This window comes from Oncorhynchus clarkii, chromosome 28 (assembly GCF_045791955.1).
Source record: "Oncorhynchus clarkii lewisi isolate Uvic-CL-2024 chromosome 28, UVic_Ocla_1.0, whole genome shotgun sequence".
In the NCBI taxonomy this organism is placed as follows: domain Eukaryota; kingdom Metazoa; phylum Chordata; class Actinopteri; order Salmoniformes; family Salmonidae; genus Oncorhynchus; species Oncorhynchus clarkii.
Window position 1 is genome coordinate 33,506,189 of NC_092174.1, and position 18,782 is coordinate 33,524,970.

At 40.7% G+C, this 18,782-nt stretch overlaps 1 protein-coding gene across 2 annotated transcripts; it reads right to left on the reverse strand.

Annotated features, from left to right (window-relative positions):
- Nucleotides 1–6,406: 6,406 nt before the first annotated feature.
- Nucleotides 6,407–10,069, reverse strand: LOC139387232 (SH2 domain-containing protein 1A-like). 2 transcript variants are annotated; one of them, XM_071133335.1, is made up of 4 exons: nucleotides 9,645–10,069; nucleotides 8,806–8,866; nucleotides 7,207–7,351; nucleotides 6,407–7,126 (listed from the first exon to the last, which is right to left on the reverse strand). In XM_071133335.1, the coding sequence occupies exons 1-4, from the start codon at nucleotides 9,848–9,850 to the stop codon at nucleotides 7,104–7,106; spliced, it is 435 nt and encodes a 144-aa protein (XP_070989436.1). In that variant the 5' UTR covers nucleotides 9,851–10,069; the 3' UTR covers nucleotides 6,407–7,103. The 2 variants fall into 2 exon arrangements, with proteins under 2 accessions (XP_070989436.1, XP_070989435.1); XM_071133334.1 differs by lacking the exon at nucleotides 6,407–7,126 and having other exon boundaries at nucleotides 7,160–7,351; nucleotides 9,645–9,862.
- Between the last annotated feature and the right edge of the window lie 8,713 nt (nucleotides 10,070–18,782).

Below are 18,782 nucleotides of genomic sequence, written 5' to 3' on the forward strand. Positions count from 1 at the left end.
GTGCTGGCATTTTGGGGGGTGCATGCTATCAGATAATAGCTTCTCATGCTTTCGCCGAAAAGCATTTTAAAAATCTGACTTGCTGGCTAGGTTCACAACGAGTGTAGCTTTAATTCAATACCCTGCTTGTGAATTTTGATCAAAGATTGAGTTGTAACGAGTACATTTAGCATTTAGCGTAGCGCATTTGCATTTCCAGGTGCATACTTGAGACGTCTGCGTCTCAAGTATGGTCAAGAAGTTAAAGGTCTTACTCACGTCGGCTACGGAGAACGTGATCACACAGTCATCCAGAACACCTGATGCTCTCATGCATGCCTCAGTGTTGCTTGCCTCAAAGCGAGCAGAGAAGTGATTTAGCTCGTCTGCTAGGCTCGTGTCACTGGGCAGCTTGTGGCTGTCTTTTGTAGTCTGTAATAGTTTGCAAGCCCTGCCACATCCGACAAGTGTCGGAGCCGGTGTAGTACGATTCAATCTTTGTCCTGTATTGGTGTTTTGCCTGTTTGTCGAAGGGCATAGCAGGATTTCTTATACGCTTCCAGGTTAGAGTCCTGAACCTTGAAAGCGGCACCTTTAGCTCAGTGCGAATGTTGCCTATAATCCATGGCTTCTGGTTGGGGTATGTACGTACAGTCACTGTGGGGACGTCATCTTCGATGCACTTATTGATAAAGCCAGTGACTAATGGGGGTACTCCTCAATGCCATCGGAAGAATCCCGGAACATATTCCAGTCTGTGCTAGCAAAACAGTCCTGTCGTTTAGCATCTGCTTCATCTGACCACTTTTTTATAGGCCGAGTCACTAGTGCTTCATGCTTTAATTTTTGCTTGTAAGCAGGAATCAGGAGGATAGAATCTCTTATGGATAGGGGAGACGCTAGCGTCTCAAGTGGCCAATAGCCTCTGGAAATGCAGAGGGCCGAATTCAAATAAAACGCTATAAAACTCAAACTTTCATTAAATCACACATGTAGGGTACTCAATTAAAGCTACACTCGTTGTGAATCCAGCCAACATGTCAGATTTTAAAAATGCTTTTCGGCAAAAGCATGAGAAGCTATTATCTGATAGCATGCACCCACATGAACCACCTGAACCAGTTGTAAACAAAAGAACTAGCGTAGCAGGCGCTACACAAAACGTCAAAATAAAATATAAAACATGCATTACCTTTGACAAGCTTCTTTGTTGGCACTCCAATATGTCCCATAAACATCACAATTGTTCATTTTTTTTTCGATTAATTCCGTCCATGTATACCCAAAATGTCCATTTATAAAGCAGGTTTGATCCGGAAAAAAAAAGCTTTCCTAAAAACACAACGTCACTACAAAACATTTCAAAAGTTGCCTGTAAACTTTGCCAAAATATTTCAAACTACTTTTGTAATACAACTTTAGGTATTTTTAAACGTTAATAATCGATCAAATTGTAGACGGGGCAATCTGTATTCAATAGAGCAAGTAAACAAAACATGCACCATTTTCCCGCTTGCGTAACTATCAACAGTGTAACGTTGTTCCAGGATGTGCCTCTTCTTCGTTTCACCAATTATTAACTTCAACCCAATTCCAAAGACTGGTGACATCCCGTGGAAGTCGTAGGAACTGTAAAATGGGCGCTATCAAATTTCCCTTGGCAAAGACAACTGAGGGAACGGTCAGAGGAAAATAATAATAATAATTCTGAACAGTTTTTCCTCTGGGTTTTGCCTGCTACACAAGTTATGTTATAGTCACAGACATGATTGAACCAGTTTTAGAAACGTCAGAGTGTTTTCTATCCACGCTACTAATCATATGCAAATAATATATTCCTGGCATGAGTAGCAGGAAGTTGAAATTGTGCACGCTATTTATCCAAAAGTGGAAATACTGCCCCCCGGCCACTAGGTGAGCGGTTTCCTGTTTGCTTATTTCCTTATACAGCTGACTCAGTGCGGTCTTAGTGCCAGCATTAGTCTGTGGTGGTAAATAAACAGCCACAAAAAAATTTGATGAAAACTCTCTTGGCAAATAGTGTGGTCTACAGCGTATCATGAGATACTCTACTTCAGGCGAGCAAAATCTAGAGACATCCTTAGATTTCGTGCACCAGCTGTTGTTCACAAATATACATAGACCCCCCCCCCTCCTTGTCTTACCGGAGTGTGCTGTTCTGTCTAGCCGGTGCAGCATATATTCCGCCAGCTGAATGTTTTCCATGTCGTCATTCAGCCACAATTCGGTGAAACATAAGATGTTAGTTTTTAATGTCGTGATCGTACCTTGTCTAATTTATTGTGCAATGATTGTACGTTGGCAAGTAATATTGATGGTAAGGGCATATTTCCCACTCGCCATCGGCGGATCCTTATGCGGCACCCCGCCCTGTGTCCTCTATACCTGTGTCTCTTTCTCTTGTCAATGACAGAGATTTCGGATTTTGTCGGGTGTCTGAAGTACATCCTGTGTGTCCAGCTTGTTGAAGAAAAAACTCTTTGTCTAATCCGAGGTGAGTGATCGCTGTCCTGATCTACAGAAGCTCTTTTTTGCTGTAAGATATGGTGGCAGAAACATTATGTAATAATTAAGTTACAAATAACGCAAGAAAAAACACATAATAGGCGCCCATAAAACAGCTGGCATTTCTTCCGGCTCCATGACATTTACATTTATCACATTTATCCAAACTCAACTCCTACTTCCCTGACATTGAAAACAAGTCTTCCAAACTTGACTGGGTGCGTAAACAACATTTTTGCAAATGTACACCTAATCTAGGAATCACACCAGTCACACACGCATGAGGGGGAACTGCCTGAAGGCAGGTCAACGGTACAGTTTTATCTATTTTACCTTTATTTAACTAGGCAAGTCAGTTAAGAACAAATTCTTATTTTCAATGACGGCATTGACGACATTGTACCTTGTCAGCTCGGGGGTTCCTTCCAGTTGCTAGTCCAACTCTCTAACCACTAGGCTACCCTGCCGCCCCAGTACCAAAGAAGGTTGGGAGCCACTGTGTTAAAGGATAAGCAGTCAATTCACTCTGACATAATAAGCTAGTAGGTCCCAATCATAAGAATAAAAAAACACAACCATTAAGACTTTCCCAATCGAAATGTACAACTATTACTTCCTAATGCAAATCGCATTTCATGTTTAGCACACAAAGTAACCTGTGATCTAAAGTTGGAACTGACAGCGTTTGAAGTTATGAAACAAACAGACAATCATAATATCAGCCCAAAATATAAAATTCCCAGTTTATGCTACAAAACCAGCTTTATAAGAGGTTTTAAAAATAGGTTATATTTGACTCAACATTCCATGATGTACACGAAGGCATTGTGGCAGAATAGATGGATGCAGTTCAATGCATGATTAATATTTCTTGGTAGTCCCAAAAATATTGCTGTCGGGTAGTAAATCACAGCTGGCCTGGTACATTGTTTGTTGCCTCCATTCAGGATGCACTGGTTCAGTTTCAATGACTCAATATTCTGGACAAAAACGGATGAATGTAACTAATGCTGGGAATGTCGATACAATGAAGGTCAATGATTACACGTCAGTCATAATGTGGCTAATAGGCTAGCGTATATATTTATGTAGTAAGCTAAAAACATGGAGCCTAACATTAGCTAGATAGCTAGGTAGCTGCTAGGAGGATGTCATGTCATGTCATGCCATTGGAGGAGTGGGTGAGTGACTGACGTTTTCCCCTCATATCGTTTTTCAGTGGCTATGCACAGCTAGAGATGCAGGTGTCATTTGGTTAGCTAGCAAGAACTTGAACGACTGTTATCCAGTTAACATATCTCTTGCGTTCGCAAATTCACTCTGGCTATCTACTCCGATTTCAGAGTGTGTGCAATAGGGCAGAACAACTGATGAATTTACAAACGCGCAACACCCGCTGAATATGACCGGTGTCAGTAAAGTTATGCAAAAAATGTAATAGTTAGTGAAGAATGCTCTAGATAACATGTAAACAGCCTAATCAGCTCTGCTACGGCGAGTAAAATGGTCAGAGATACGTGTTCTCTCATTTGTATCTGAAAGTAGTTAGCTAGCAAGCTAGACAAATTTAGCCAGTTAGCTTGGGTGCTTCATTGGGACAAGCATGCATTTTCAGGCAAGTTGCAAAAGGACGAGGAGGCTACAATTTCACATCATTTATCAGTGAGATTTTGATGGCCAACTACCTGAAAATATTTCAGAGGGTTTATCTAATGTTCCTTCTTTACATTTTAGCTCATCTTGCTCTGGCTAGCATTAGTTGTTGAACTTGTTGTTGGTAATGTACATAACTGAGGGCGAGAGAGCCTACCTTTTCATGATTGTTTGATGAATAGGACTGTAAAGTTCCCAAATGTAAGAGGACTCTCATGATGTTTACATATTTGCAGAAATTGATTCAGGTGTATTTTGTGGCTTTTGGCAAATGCGTTCTACTGATCTAAAATTGTGCTGTTGCAACTGCCTATAATCACACAGTAAGGTTCAAAGTAAAAGATGGCAGGCCTGTGTGGCAATGGCTTGTTTGTATAAAGGCCTACTGTAGCTCTGACTGGCTATAGCGCACAGGTCTGTATAGACTCCGGTTCTGGACAAGACATGTTGTTTTTATTCTGTTTTATTTCCTGCAGTGTCTATTAACTGTCCAAACACACAGCCGCTTTCCCATTCTATATTGCTATATAATTTTCACATATGCCAGTATACGTAATTCCCAAACGTTCTAAGAATTTATGAAAACATGAAAATGACCCTAAGTGGTTGCTTGTCAGATTTTTTTTCTTGGTGTACGTGAACAGATGTCATGTTGCTAAAATGCTGTCAGTTCTGCTTTAAATGCAACAATGTTTCACACACATAAGTTATTTTCAAATAGATTGCTAACAATAGCAAGTGCACTGCAATAAAAAACACAGTTCCACTCACCAGATGATGACAATTTGAAAGTTAACTTCTTGTTGAAAGTTAATCTTGAAAAGGGAGAAGCTAGCAATTAGCAACATCATCCTCTTTGATAACACCTGCTGCAGCTGCCGCTAACTAGCCGACAACAAAAGCTAGCTAGCTAGACCATGGGAAAACTACGGCTCGCTATTGCGCAGTGACCTGTTGGCCTTCAAGAAGGCAGAAGTTTCCATACGTTTTTCTAAAAATGGTCCCACCCATTAAGTCAAAATGTGATTGGTTGATTCCACTGTCACTCTACCAAATTTTGCCCGAATACAGTTGAATGGCAGAAGCCTTTATCTAGCTTCCAATTGGATCTTTTTTTCTCTTCATTGTTAACCCTTTCCTTTCCCCCAAAAAACTGAAGAGATTAAATCAGAACATAATTGAAAATAATAATATAATGATAATTATTATTATAATCATTATTTTATAAATCCTTAGCCCTTCTCTGAAGGCGTAGAAGACCCATTGTTCCCCACTGTGTTTGGGTTAGTAATAATTTGTAGAGTGGTTCTATTTCCCTCATGTCTAAAGAATCCATATGTTGTTCTGAAATATGAACACAGAAATACTGGACATATTTTACTCTTATTATGGTGGTCATTTGACCCCCAAAAAACAATGATGGCCTTCAATTGGACTTGCATTTTTCTGGTCTCGGTCTAGACTTGGTCTCGGACCCCCTCTAGTCTTGGTCTTGACTCGGACTTGATTTTCTCCAGTCCTGGTCTTGAATCGGTCTCTCTTTAGATGGTCTTGAATACAACACTGAATTGTACAATAGAGTAGCCTCCTCTACAGGAGGCTCTGCTGCTGCCTAGCTGTCTGGTGGCTGTCCTAATAACCACATGGCAAATGATGTGAACATTAGCCTACAACAAATGATGTGGACACAAAAAAGTGACAGGTGAGGGGAAAGATTAAATATTTTATAGACCCCCTTAACAGTTGAAATGTGGATCTGTAAGGGTTGTTTGGTTGTGACCTGCTTTGGCAATTACATGAATGTAAAGGTCAGGGGTTATGACTGTGACAACGGGTCAGCTATGGTACTGGTAGAAGTTGCCCACAGATATAGGCACAGATCTAGGATCAGTTTACCCTATCCGAATCCATTAGCTTTACCATTTACCAACAATGTAAAGACCTAACTCAGATCTGATCAGTGTCTAGGGGCAAATTCAAACTAGTCAGGGGGCCAAATCCCAAAATGACAGTGACTCCACCTTGTAGACAAAATAACGACAGCAAATTACATGTTAGTAAATCTAAACCATAGTAATTTACTGGAGCAATTGGGGTTGCCTTGCTTTGCTCAAGGGCATCGGCTTGAACCAGCCACCTTCTAGTCACTGGCCCAACACTTTTAACCACTCGGCTACCTGCTGACTTATGTGTATGCGAGTACGTGTGTATCTTTGTATACAGAGATATGTATATGATTTTGTATAGTCAAATACAAACAAGGAATGGATTAAGAAAGGAATATGCCTTTAAACCAAAACAAATAAAAATAGAATTTTTTAAATATTTGTATTTGTTTAACATTTATTTAACCAGGCAAGTCAATAAAGACATTATCTCCCAAAAAATCATGTCTATGTTTGCATTTAAGCCTCTGTTTTGGATTTGTCCACTTTTTTAACAGTGTTCCCTAAGTCAATGAAGAGCACATTCTTATTTGCAATGGCAGCCTTTTCACTAATAAAATCTTCATCAGTAACATATCCGTTTAACGTGAGTCATATAATGTACATTATACACAGAGAGAAAGACCATGGCAGATGGCAGTTTTAATGTCCTTGTGTGCACTTATGGCAGAACTGGTCCACATGTATGCATATAAACATGCAAACTCACGCACGCACGCACGCACACACGCACGCACGCACGCACGCACACACGCACACACACACACACACACACACACACACACACACACACACACACACACACACACACACACACACACACACGTCAAAGCATCCCTCCATGGGAAACCACATGCCTAGTTGTGGAACAACAGACATAAACAGGTGCACTTTTGTAAACAACAAAAGCATTGTCTCCTATAGGTCCAATTGAATACACATGTGCGCACAAACACACAAACACACACACACACACACACACGTACAAGTCGTCCCACTTCACATTTCCATATAGGCCGTCTCTGTTGGAAAAAGATAAAAGCATTACAACTATATTACAAGCACTGTGTGAGTGATGTGTGTGTGTGTGTTGATGTCCTACCGCTCCGCAGCCTCTCGTCTCTCAGCTGTGTTTTGTCCAGGGGGTGTGTGAGCGGAGGTATGCTGTCAGCACCGACCCCCTCTCTGCAGCTCTCTATCAGCTTCTCCAGAGTCCCGAAACACTGCAGCATCTTCCCAGGAGATAACTACACACACACACACACACACACACACACACACACACACACACACACACACACACACACACACACACACACACACACACACACACACACACACACACACACACACACACACACACACTCTGTTATGTTAGCAGTATTGTGTTGTATTGTAAGCTGCTACTTCATTGTCTACTTATTGATTGTTAATAAAGTGCAGTTATTCTCACATACTGTGCCTTCAGAAAGTATTCAAACCCATTAACTTTTTCCACATTTTGTTGTGTTACAGTCTGAATTTAAAATCGATTCAATTTAGATTTTGTGTCAATAAGTATTCAAGCTATGTTATGGCAAGCCTAAATAAGTTAAGGACTAAAAATGTACTTAACCAGTCACATAATAAGTTGCATGCACTCACTCTGTGTCCAATAAAAGTGCTTAACATGATTTTTGAATGAATTACCTCATCCCTGTACCACACACACACAATTATCTCTAAGGTCCCTCAGTCAAGAAGTGAATTTCAAATACAGATACAACCACAAAGAACATGGAGGTTTTCAAATACCTCGTAAAGAAGGGCACCTATTGGTAGATGGGTCAAAATAAAAAAAATATTGAATACCTTTGAGCATGGTGAAGTTATTATTACACTTCAAATCAAATCTAAGTTTATTTGTCACATGCGCCGAATACAACAGGTGTAGACTTTACAGTGAAATGCTTACTTACAGGCTCTAACCAACAGTACAAAAAAGGTATTAGGTGAACAATAGATAAGTAAAGAAATAAAACAACAGCAAAAAGACAGTGAAAAATAACAGTAGCAAGGCTATATACAGTAGCGAGGCTACATACAGGCACCGGATGGTGTGTCAATACACCCAGTCACTACAAAGATACAGGCGTCCTTCCTAACTCAATTGTCGGAGAGGAAGGAAACCGCTCAGGGATTTCCCCATGAGGCCAATGGTGACTTTAAAACAGTTACAGATTTTAATTGCTGTGTTAATTGCTGTGAGCCACAACATTGTAGTTATTCCACCTAAATGACAGTGAAAAGAAGGGAGCCTGTGCAGTATACAAATATTCCCAGACATGCATCATGTTTGCAATAAGGCACTAAAGTAAAACTTCAAAAAATGTGGCAAAGAAATAAACTTTATATTCTGAATACAAAGCGTTATGTCCTGAGTAGAATCTATCCCTTTTGAATTCAGGCTGTAGCACAACAAATGTGGAAGTAGTCAAGTGGTAAGCACTGTATTTATTCAGCTCATTACAATGACTACAAGGCCTTGCATGGTGGGCATTACATGGGAGGTATTAGTCACTCCTGTGTGTACATGTGTGAGCAGTGAGTGAGTTACTGCAGTGAGCAGTAATAGTTCAAGTTTCAAGTTTTTTTTCATGTGTAATGAATACTTTGGAAATCATATACCCTTGTATTCTCACGATAATACCAAGCAACTCACCTGAAGTGTCCATCCTTCAGAGGAGTGGTGGATTCTGTAAGTGTGGACGTACGGTGTCTTTCTGAACCAGAGAGAGAAAGGATTTACACTCAGAATCAGGATATCCTTTTTCACAGCCTTATGTTAATATAAACCAAAGGTAAAACAAACTGGCGACATTGAAACACACGTTGAAAAAACGATCCACTCATTCTGAAAGTGCTCTTAGTTCTAATTACATATTTCTACTCATCTCAGTACAAGACACCCTGTTTTGTCTCTAAACTTCTATGAGTACTTTTCAGCAAATTAATAGACCATTTCAATTTTCTGTTCAATTATTCTTAATTGTTTCATGTTACAGCAATTGATAATGGGCCTAACAAACAATCTAGTTGAACTGAAATAATAATATCCCTTTGTAGCCGAGTGACAGCCTAAAATTGAAATACAGAAAATGTAGTATTTATATTTAAGAAAATGTGTTTGCTTGCTTGTACGCTCTAAAAGCTTTGTATAATAGCCTATGCCTACTCCATTTCTACATCCATATGATAGGATATTCAATATGACATTAAACAAAACGGTCTTTGATCAATCATATAATTTGTAGGCCTGAATCTCAATTAAAATACAATTCAAAGTGGCCAAATTGTGCATTTTGTCATGTCAGAAATGACTACAACCTATTCTATAGTATCTAAAATTTCATGATGAACATGAACAGAAAGCTTACATAAAGCATACATAAAAACAGAATCAAAAATCACATGGGCCTCTGGCAGTTTAAATCGGTAAAATTATTTCAAAAACTCACTCCACAAAAGAGTATAGGCCAGAGAGTGAGTTTATCAACTCACCTCACGCAGAGGCAATACATTCCTTGCAGACTCTCACTGTCCCGCAGGAGAAAGCTCCCCTCTCTACCATACCTCTCCAGCAACCTTTCCGTTTTCCCCTTACCGATTTTACCGTAGTAGATAGACCGGACCAGCGCGCTCTCACTCTCCGGCTCCATGAGCGTGAAACTTTGGAGATGAGCACCACTGTCACCCTTGCGTGCCATGGAGCCCTGAGAGAGTGCGCAGAAAGACAGACTGTGGGAAAGGGCGTGAGGCAGGAACCGACAGCGTCTTGGTGTTTCACACCTTTTTTTAAATCGTGTCAACTGCAAAAAAATGGCACCTAATGTTTTTTTCTCAGCTTCAAGTCAAAACAAGGGCCTTTTGTCTGTGTGATTCAGACAGACAACAACATTCTCTGACAGACGGAAGTGTGTGTGAATGTGGTTCTCTCTAATCTTGATCTTTTGTCCATTGTCTTACATGGGTGAGAAGTACTAAATTGAAAATTAGGCCTACAGAATTATAATTAATTGTGAGCATGTGACACTTTGTGGTGTTTCCTTATGAAATTGTTTTAGATCTCACTCAAGCAAAACGGTTTAGGATTCAATTGTGCATTAAATATAGGCTAGACAAATCAATAATTATAGACTATAGGGTACTTGGTGTTTGCATAAAATATCAATAAATTAAACTATGAGTAAGAGACAGGCTGCATCCCAGCTAGCACATTTGGTTCCTTTGAAGTTGTGGGAACTAAGTTGTTGGTTTTGTATTTTCTGGGAACAAAGCCATACTTTTCCTTACCGGTAAAACTGAACATTTTTAAATTGTTAAATATTTCACCTGTTTTGGGAACATTCATTTTTAGGTTGCAGTGAGAACGTTTTACTATGGTTCCCTGAAAGTTTTTCTGGTAGGTTTTATTAACTTTCTGAGAAAGGGAAATTATAGGTTATTTGGAGGTTGAATAAGTTCCTTAAAACTTTCACCGAATGTTTCAATAATACTTTTTATACCACAGCTAGCTTAGGTTAACTGTTCTGACATCCAAGCACAAATAGAAATTCATTTGCTTAGGTATTAATCATGCAAACATGTTTATTTTTCATGTTTGCATGGCATCAGTGAGATTCAAACCTATGATATTCTGTTCTCTATCCATGGAATTAGTCCACTGCATCACCACGATGGAGCTAGCATGCTATTTTTTTAAAATACTAATACTAAGCTGTTCCCTTTAATCTATTCAAAAAGACCCCATTTCGAAAGGAAACCGGCACTCATTAAGATCAGGTGTGGCCAATTAGTAGGCGCGACCAACACGCCTGAACACACGTAACAAGATAGAGGATAGAACGAGTTTTGTTGACGATGAGAACGGAATGTACAGTGGGACAAAAAAAGTATTTAGTCAGCCACCAATTGTGCAAGTTCTCCCACTTAAAAAGATGAGAGAAGTGTAGTTGAAGTGTACCTGTAATTTTCATCATAGGTACACTTCAACTATGACAGACAAAATGAGAACAAAAAATCCAGAAATTCACATTGTAGGTATTTTAATAAATTTATTTGCAAAATATGGTGGAAAATTAGTATTTGGTCACCGACAACCAAGCAAGATTTCTGGCTCTCACAGACCTGTAACTTCTTCTTTAAGAGGCTCCTCTGTCCTCCACTCGTTACCTGTATTAATGGCACATGTTTGAACTTGTTATCAGTATAAAAGACACCTGTCCACAACCTCAAACAGTCACACTCCAAACTCCACTATGGCCAAGACCAAAGAGCTGTCAAAGGACACCAGAAACAAAATTGTAGACCTGCACCAGGCTGGGAAGACTGAATCTGCAATAGGTAAGCAGCCTAGTTTGAAGAAATCAACTGTGGGAGCAATTATTAGGAAATGGAAGACATACAAGACCACTGATAATCTCCCTCGATCTGGGGCTCCACGCAAGATCTCACCCCGTGGGGTCAAAATGATCACAAGAATGGTGAGCAAAAATCCCAGAACCACACAGGGGGACCTAGTCAATGACCTGCAGAGAGCTGGGACCAAAGTAACAAAGCCTAACATCAGTAACACACTACGTCGCCAGGGACTCAAATCCTGCAGTGCCAGACGTGTCCCCCTGCTTAAGCCAGTACATGTCCAGGCCCGTCTGAAGTTTGCTAGAGAGCATTTGGATGATCCAGAAGAAGATTGGGAGAATGTCATATGGTCAGATAAAACCAAAATATAACTTTTTGGTAAAAACTCAACTCGTGGTGTTTGGAGGACAAAGAATGCTGAGTTGCATCCAAAGAACACCATACCTACTGTGAAACATGGGGATGGAAACATCATGCTTTGGGGCTGTTTTTCTGCAAAGGGACCAGGACGACTGATCCGTGTAAAGGAAAGAATGAATGGGGCCATGTATCGTGAGATTTTGAGTGAAAACCTCCTTCCATCAGCAAGGGCATTGAAGATGAAACGTGGCTGGGTCTTTCAGCATGACAATGATCCCAAACACACCGCCCGGGCAACGAAGGAGTGGCTACGTAAGAAGCATTTCAAGGTCCTGGAGTGGCCTAGCCATTCTCCAGATCACAACCCCATAGAAAATCTTTGGAGGGAGTTGAAAGTCTGTGTTGCCCAGCAACAGCCCCAAAACATCACTGCTCTAGAGGAGATCTGCATGGAGGAATGGGCCAAAATACCAGCAACAGTGTGTGAAAACCTTGTGAAGACTTACAGAAAACGTTTGACCTCTGTCATTGCCAACAAAGGGTATATAACAAAGTATTGAGATAAACTTTTGTTATTGACCAAATACTTATTTTCCACCATAATTTGCAAATAAATTAATTAAAAATCCTACAATGTGATTTTCTGGATTTTTTTTATTCTCATTTTGTCTGTCATAGTTGAAGTTTACCTATGATGAAAATTACAGGCCTCTCTCATCTTTTTAAGTGGGAGAACTTGCACAATTGGTGGCTGACTAAATACTTTTTTGCCCTACTGTATATGTTTTTCAATAACATTCATGGAACATTCTTTGAACGTTAGTAATGTTTTCTTGATGTTCTGTGAACATGACTTTAAATTAAACAATGAGAAAACCTGCATAAGCTGTTATGCTGAAGTAATGAAATTCGCACAGAAGAATGATGTTTCTTAAAATTCTCTGAACATTCTGGGAACATGATTAAATAGAACCATGAGGAAACCTGGTAGAAAATTAATGGTGAAATTTTTATATTCCCAAAGGAGAATGTTGTTTCTGAATCATTCTCTGAACTATTTCAGAACATTCCCAATGTCAAACCAGTTCCTAAAGCATCCCTAGAACATTACCAAAATTCAAATGTAACCATGTTTTAACTTTTAGGAAACATTCTGTTAAAGTAATGAAATAGCAAGAAAATAACGTTATTTTGTCAAGTTCCTTAAATGTGCAGAGAATGTTCTAAAGCCAAGCAACTATCCTGCACCATTCCGAGAACGTTGTGGGAAAGTTGTATGCAAAATAACCACAGGACAACCAACGGCTCACCAAGCTCTAAGAAACATTTGGTTCTCAGAACGTTATGTGCTAGCTGGGATCGTTTTCGTCACCTGGCAGCTTCAATCATTTTGAGAGAGGATGTCAACAAAGTAGGCTAAAGTAAACTACAGTGCTGTGAAAAAGTGTTTTCCCCCTTCCTGAATTATTTTGTTTTCTTCACATTTGCCACACTTAAATGTTTCAGATCATCAAACACATTTTAATATTACACAAAGATAATCCAAGTAAACACAAAATGCAGTTTTTAAGTGATCATTTTATTTATTAAGGGGAAAAAGCTATCCGAATCTTCATTGCCCTATGTGACAAAGTAATTGCCCCCCCTTGTTAAATCATGAATTTACTGTGGTTAATCACATTTTTTAGAAAGCTGAGTTCAATTTCACTCGCCACACCCAGGCCGGATTACTGACAGACTTGTTGAATCAAGAAATCACTTAAATAGAACCTGTCTGACAAAGTGAGAAGGCCAAAATATCTCAAAAAGTAAGACATCATACAGCGATCCAAAGAAATTCAGGAACAGATGAGAAACAAAGTAATTGACATATATCAGTCTGTAAAGGGTTACAAAGCCATTTCTAAAGCGTTGGGACTCCAGTGAACCACGGTGAGAGCCATTATCCACAAATGGAGAAAATTTGGAACAGTGGTGAACCTTCCCAGGATTGGCCGGCCTACCAAAATTACCACAAGAGCGCAGCGACGACTCATCCAAGAGGTCACAAAAGAACCCACAATAACATCTAAAGAACTGAAGGCCTCACCTGCCTCAGTTAAGGTCAGTGTTCATGACTCAACCATAAGAAAGAGACTGGGCAAAAATGGTTCCAAGGCGAAAACCACTGCTGACCAAAAAAAACATCTTGATGATCCCCAAGACTTTTGGGAAAATATTCTGTGGACTGACGAGACAAAAGTTGAACTTTTTGGAAGGTGTGCGTCCCGTTACATCTGGCGTAAAAGTAACGCAGCATTTCAGAAAAAGAGCATCATACCAACAGTCAAATATTGTGGTAGTAGTGTGATGGTCTGGGGCTGCTTTGCTGCTTCAGGACCTGGACGACTTGCTGTGATTGATGGAACCATGAATTCTGCTCTCTACCAAAAAATCGTAAAGGAGAATGTCCGGCCATCAGTTCGTGACCTCAAGCTGAAGCGCACTTGGGTTCTGCAGCAGGACAATGATCTAAAACACACCAGCAAGTCCACCTCTGAAGGGCGTAAAAAATAAATAAATGAAGGTTTTGGAGTGGCCTAGTCAAAGTCCGGACTTGAATCCGATTGAGATGCTGTGGCATGAACTTAAAAAGGCGGTTCATGCTCGAAAACCCTCCAATGTGGCTGAATTAAAACAATTCTGCAAAGAAGAGTGGGAGAAAATTCCTCCACAGCGATGTGAAAGACTCATTGCCAGTTATCACAAACGCTTGATTGCAGTTGGTTATTAGGTTTAGGGGGCAATTACTTGTTCCCATAGGGCCTTGAAGGTTCCGATAGCTTTTCTCCCTTCATAAATAAAATAATCTCTTAAAAACTGCATTTTGTGTTTACTTTGGTTATCTTTGTGTAATATTAAAATGTGTTTGATCTGAAACATTAAGGTGTGACAAATGTGAAAAAAAAATGAAATCAGGAAGGGGGCAAATACTTTTTCACAGCACTGTATATACTGTATTGTAAACAAAACAATGTCCTTGTTCATAACTTCTGTGCAGGGACATTCACATTGACATTCTCATTTAAATATGCAGTATTATATTTTAACTTCAATATAAAACTATTTCAGTTTGCTATTTCAAATTCTTGTTTATGCTTTTTTAGTAAACCCATTAAAGTTTTTTTTCCTTCAACACACACACACACACACACACACACACACACACACACACACACACACACACACACACACACACACACACACACACACACACACACACACACACACACACACACACACACACACACACACACACACACACACACACACAACAACAACTTCATGGTGGGCCTGACAGCTGAGCCAATTGCTCAGTGCACAATGCGTGGGAGGGAGCAGCGGCCGACCAACCAAAGAGCGATAGATAGGTGGTTTTGGAATGAGAAACAGATCCACTGCCATCAGTTCATCAGGTGATATGCGAAAGAGACAGGCCTACCGCAGATCAAGCGTCTGTTTGGGGGTTGGGGATGTGTCACATTTAGAGGTCTTTAGAGCCGAAAGTGGCTGTCTGGTAGGAGACACATCTAGGCCTGCTACACAAATCAGACTTGACTGGCTATTTATAAGGGAAGAGTAGTTTCCTTTTAGCAATATAAGATTCATGATATTTTTTGACTTAATTCTCTCTCAACTTTTGTGTGTGAAAATATAACTATGCTACGATGGTCATCTTGAACCTCCCTTCCCTCCCCATTTACCCCCAGATATACTGTATATCCACTTCACCCAATACACACACACACTAATCTCTCACTACTCTCACCCCCTCCCCCTCTTTCACTCTCTCTCTCTCTCTCTCTCTCTCTCTGGCGTCTGTGACTACACTAATGAATGATCAAAGAGATGCTACCAAATCAAATCAAATTTATTTATAAAGCCCTTCTTACATCAGCTGATATCTCAAAGTGCTGTACAGAAACCCAGCCTAAAACCCCAAACAGCAAGCAATGTAGGTGAAGAAGCACGGTGGCTAGAAAACACTCCCGAGAAAGGCCAAAACCTAGGAAGAAACCTAGAGAGGAACCAGGCTATGAGGGGTGGTCAGTCCTCTTCTGGCTGTGCCAGGTGGAGATTATAACAGAACATGGCCAAGATGTTCAAATGTTCATAAATGACCAGCATGGTCAAATAATCATAATTATAGTTGTTGTCGAGGGTGCAACAAGTCAGCCCCTCAGGAGTAAATGTCAGTTGGCTTTTCATAGCCGACCATTGAGAGTATCTCTACCGCTCCTGCTATCTCTAGAGAGTTGAAAACAGCAGGTCTGGGACAGGTAGCACGTCCGTTGAACAGGTCAGGGTTCCATATCTGCAGGCAGAACAGTTGAAACTGGAGCAGCAGCACGGCTAGTTGGACTGGGAACAGCAAGGAGTCATCATGCCAGGTAGTCCTGAGGCATGGTCCTAGGGCTCAGGTTCTCCGAGAACAAAGATAGAAAGAGAGAAAGAGAGAATTAGAGAGAGCATACTTAAATTCACACAGGACACCGGATAAGACAGGAGAAATACTGCAGATATAACAGACTGACCCTAGCCCCTCAACACATAAACTACTGCAGCATAAATACTGGAGGCAGAGACAGGAGGGGTCAGGAGACACTGTGGCCCCATCCGATGATACCCCCGGACAGGGCCAAACAGGCAGGATATAACCCCACCCACTTTGCCAAAGCACAGCCCCCACACCACTAGAGGGATATCTTCAACCACAAACTTACCATCCTGAGACAAGGCCGAGTATAGCCCACAAAGATCTCTGCCACGGCACAACCCAAGGGGGAGCGCCAACCCAGACAGGAAGACCACGTCAGCGACTCAACCCACTCAAGTGACGCACCCCTCTTAGGGACGGCATGGAAGAGCACCAGTAAGCCAGTGACTCAGCCCCTGTAATAGGGTTAGAGGCAGAGAATCCCAGTGGAGAGAGGGGAACCGGCAGAGACAGCAAGGGCGGTTCGTTGCTCCAGAGCCTTTCCGTTCACCTTCACACTCCTGGGCCAGACTACACTCAATCATATGACCTACTAAAGAGACGAGTCTTCAGTAAAGACTTAAAGGTTGAGAACGAGTCTGCGTCTCTCACATGGGTAGGCAGACCATTCCATAAACATTGAGCTCTATAGGAGAAAGCCCTGCCTCCAGCTGTTTGCTTAGAAATTATAAGGGACAATTAGGAGGCCTGCTTCTTGTGACCGTAGCATACGTGTAGGTATGTACGGCAGGACCAAATCGGAAAGATAAGTAGGAGCAAGCCCATGTAATGCTTTGTAGGTTAGCAGTAAAACCTTGAAATCAGCCCTTGCCTTAACAGCAAGCCAGTGTTGGGAGGCTAGCACTGGAGTAATATGATCACATTTTGGGATTCTAGTCAGGATTCTAGCAGCCGTATTTAGCACTAACTGAAGATTATTTAGTGCTTTATCCAGGTAGCCAGAAAGAAAAGCATTGCAGTAGTCTAACCGAGAAGTAACAAAAGCATGGATTCATTTTTCTGCATCATTTTTGGACAGAAAGTTTCTGATTTTTACAATGTTACGTAGAAAAGCTCTCCTTGAAACAGTCTTGATATGTTCGTCAAAAGAGAGATCAGGGTCCAGAGTAACGCAGAGGTCCTTCACAGTTTTATTTGAGACGACTGTACAACCATTAAGATTAATTGTCAGATTCAACAGAAGATATCTTTGTTTCTTGGGACCTAGAACAAGCATCTCTGTTTTGTCCGAGTTTGCAGCCATCCACTTCCTTATGTCTGAAACACAGGCTTCTAGCGAGGGCAATTTTGGAGCTTCACCATGTTTCATTGAAATGTACAGCTGTGTGTCATCCGCATAGCAGTGAAATTGAACATTATATTTCCAAATGACATCACCAAGAGGTAAAATATATAGTGAAAACAATAGTAGTCCTAAAACGGAACCTTGAGGAACACCAACATTTACATTTGATTTGTCAGAGGACACTCATATCTTTCCGACAGATAAGATCTAAACCAGGCCAGAACTTGTCCGCGTAGACCAATTTGGGTTTCCAATCTCTCCAAAAGAATGTGGTGATCGATGGTATCGATGGTATCAGAAGCAGCACTAAGGTCTAGGAGCACGAGGACAGATGCAGAGCCTCGGTCTGACACCATTAAAATGTCATTTACCACCTTCACAAGTGCAGTCTCAGTGCTATGATGGGGTCTAAAACCATACTGAAGCATTTTGTATACATTGTTTGTCTTCAGGAAGGTAGTGAGTTGCTGCACAACAGCTTTTTCTAACATCTTTGAGAGGAATGGGAGATTTGATATAGGCCGATAGTTTTTTACATTTTCTGGGTCAAGGTTTGGCTTTTTCAAGAGAGGCTTTATTACTGCCACTTTTAGTGAGTTTGGTACACTTCCGGTGGATAGAGAGACGTTTATTTTGTTCAACATAGGAGGGCCAAGCACAGGAAGCAGCTCTTTCAGTAGTTTAGTTGGAATAGGGTCCAGTATGCAGCTTGAAGGTTTAGAGGTCCTGATTATTTTCATCATTGTGTCAAGAGATATAGTTCTAAAACACTTGAGTCTCACCCTTGATCCTAGGTTCTGGCAGAGTTGTGCAGACTCAGGACAACTGAGCTTTGAAGGAATACGCAGATTTAAAGAGGAGTCCGTAATTTGCTTTCTAATGATCATGATCTTTTCCTCAAAGAAGTTCATGAATTTATCACTGCTGAAGTGAAAGCCATCGTCTCTTGGGTAATGCTGCTTTTTAGTTAGCTTTGCGACAGTATCAAAAATACATTTTGGGTTGTTCTTATTTTCCTCAATTAAGTTGGAATAATAGGATGCAGTGAGGGCTCCTTGATACTGCACGGTACTGTCTTTCCAAGCTAGTCGGAAGA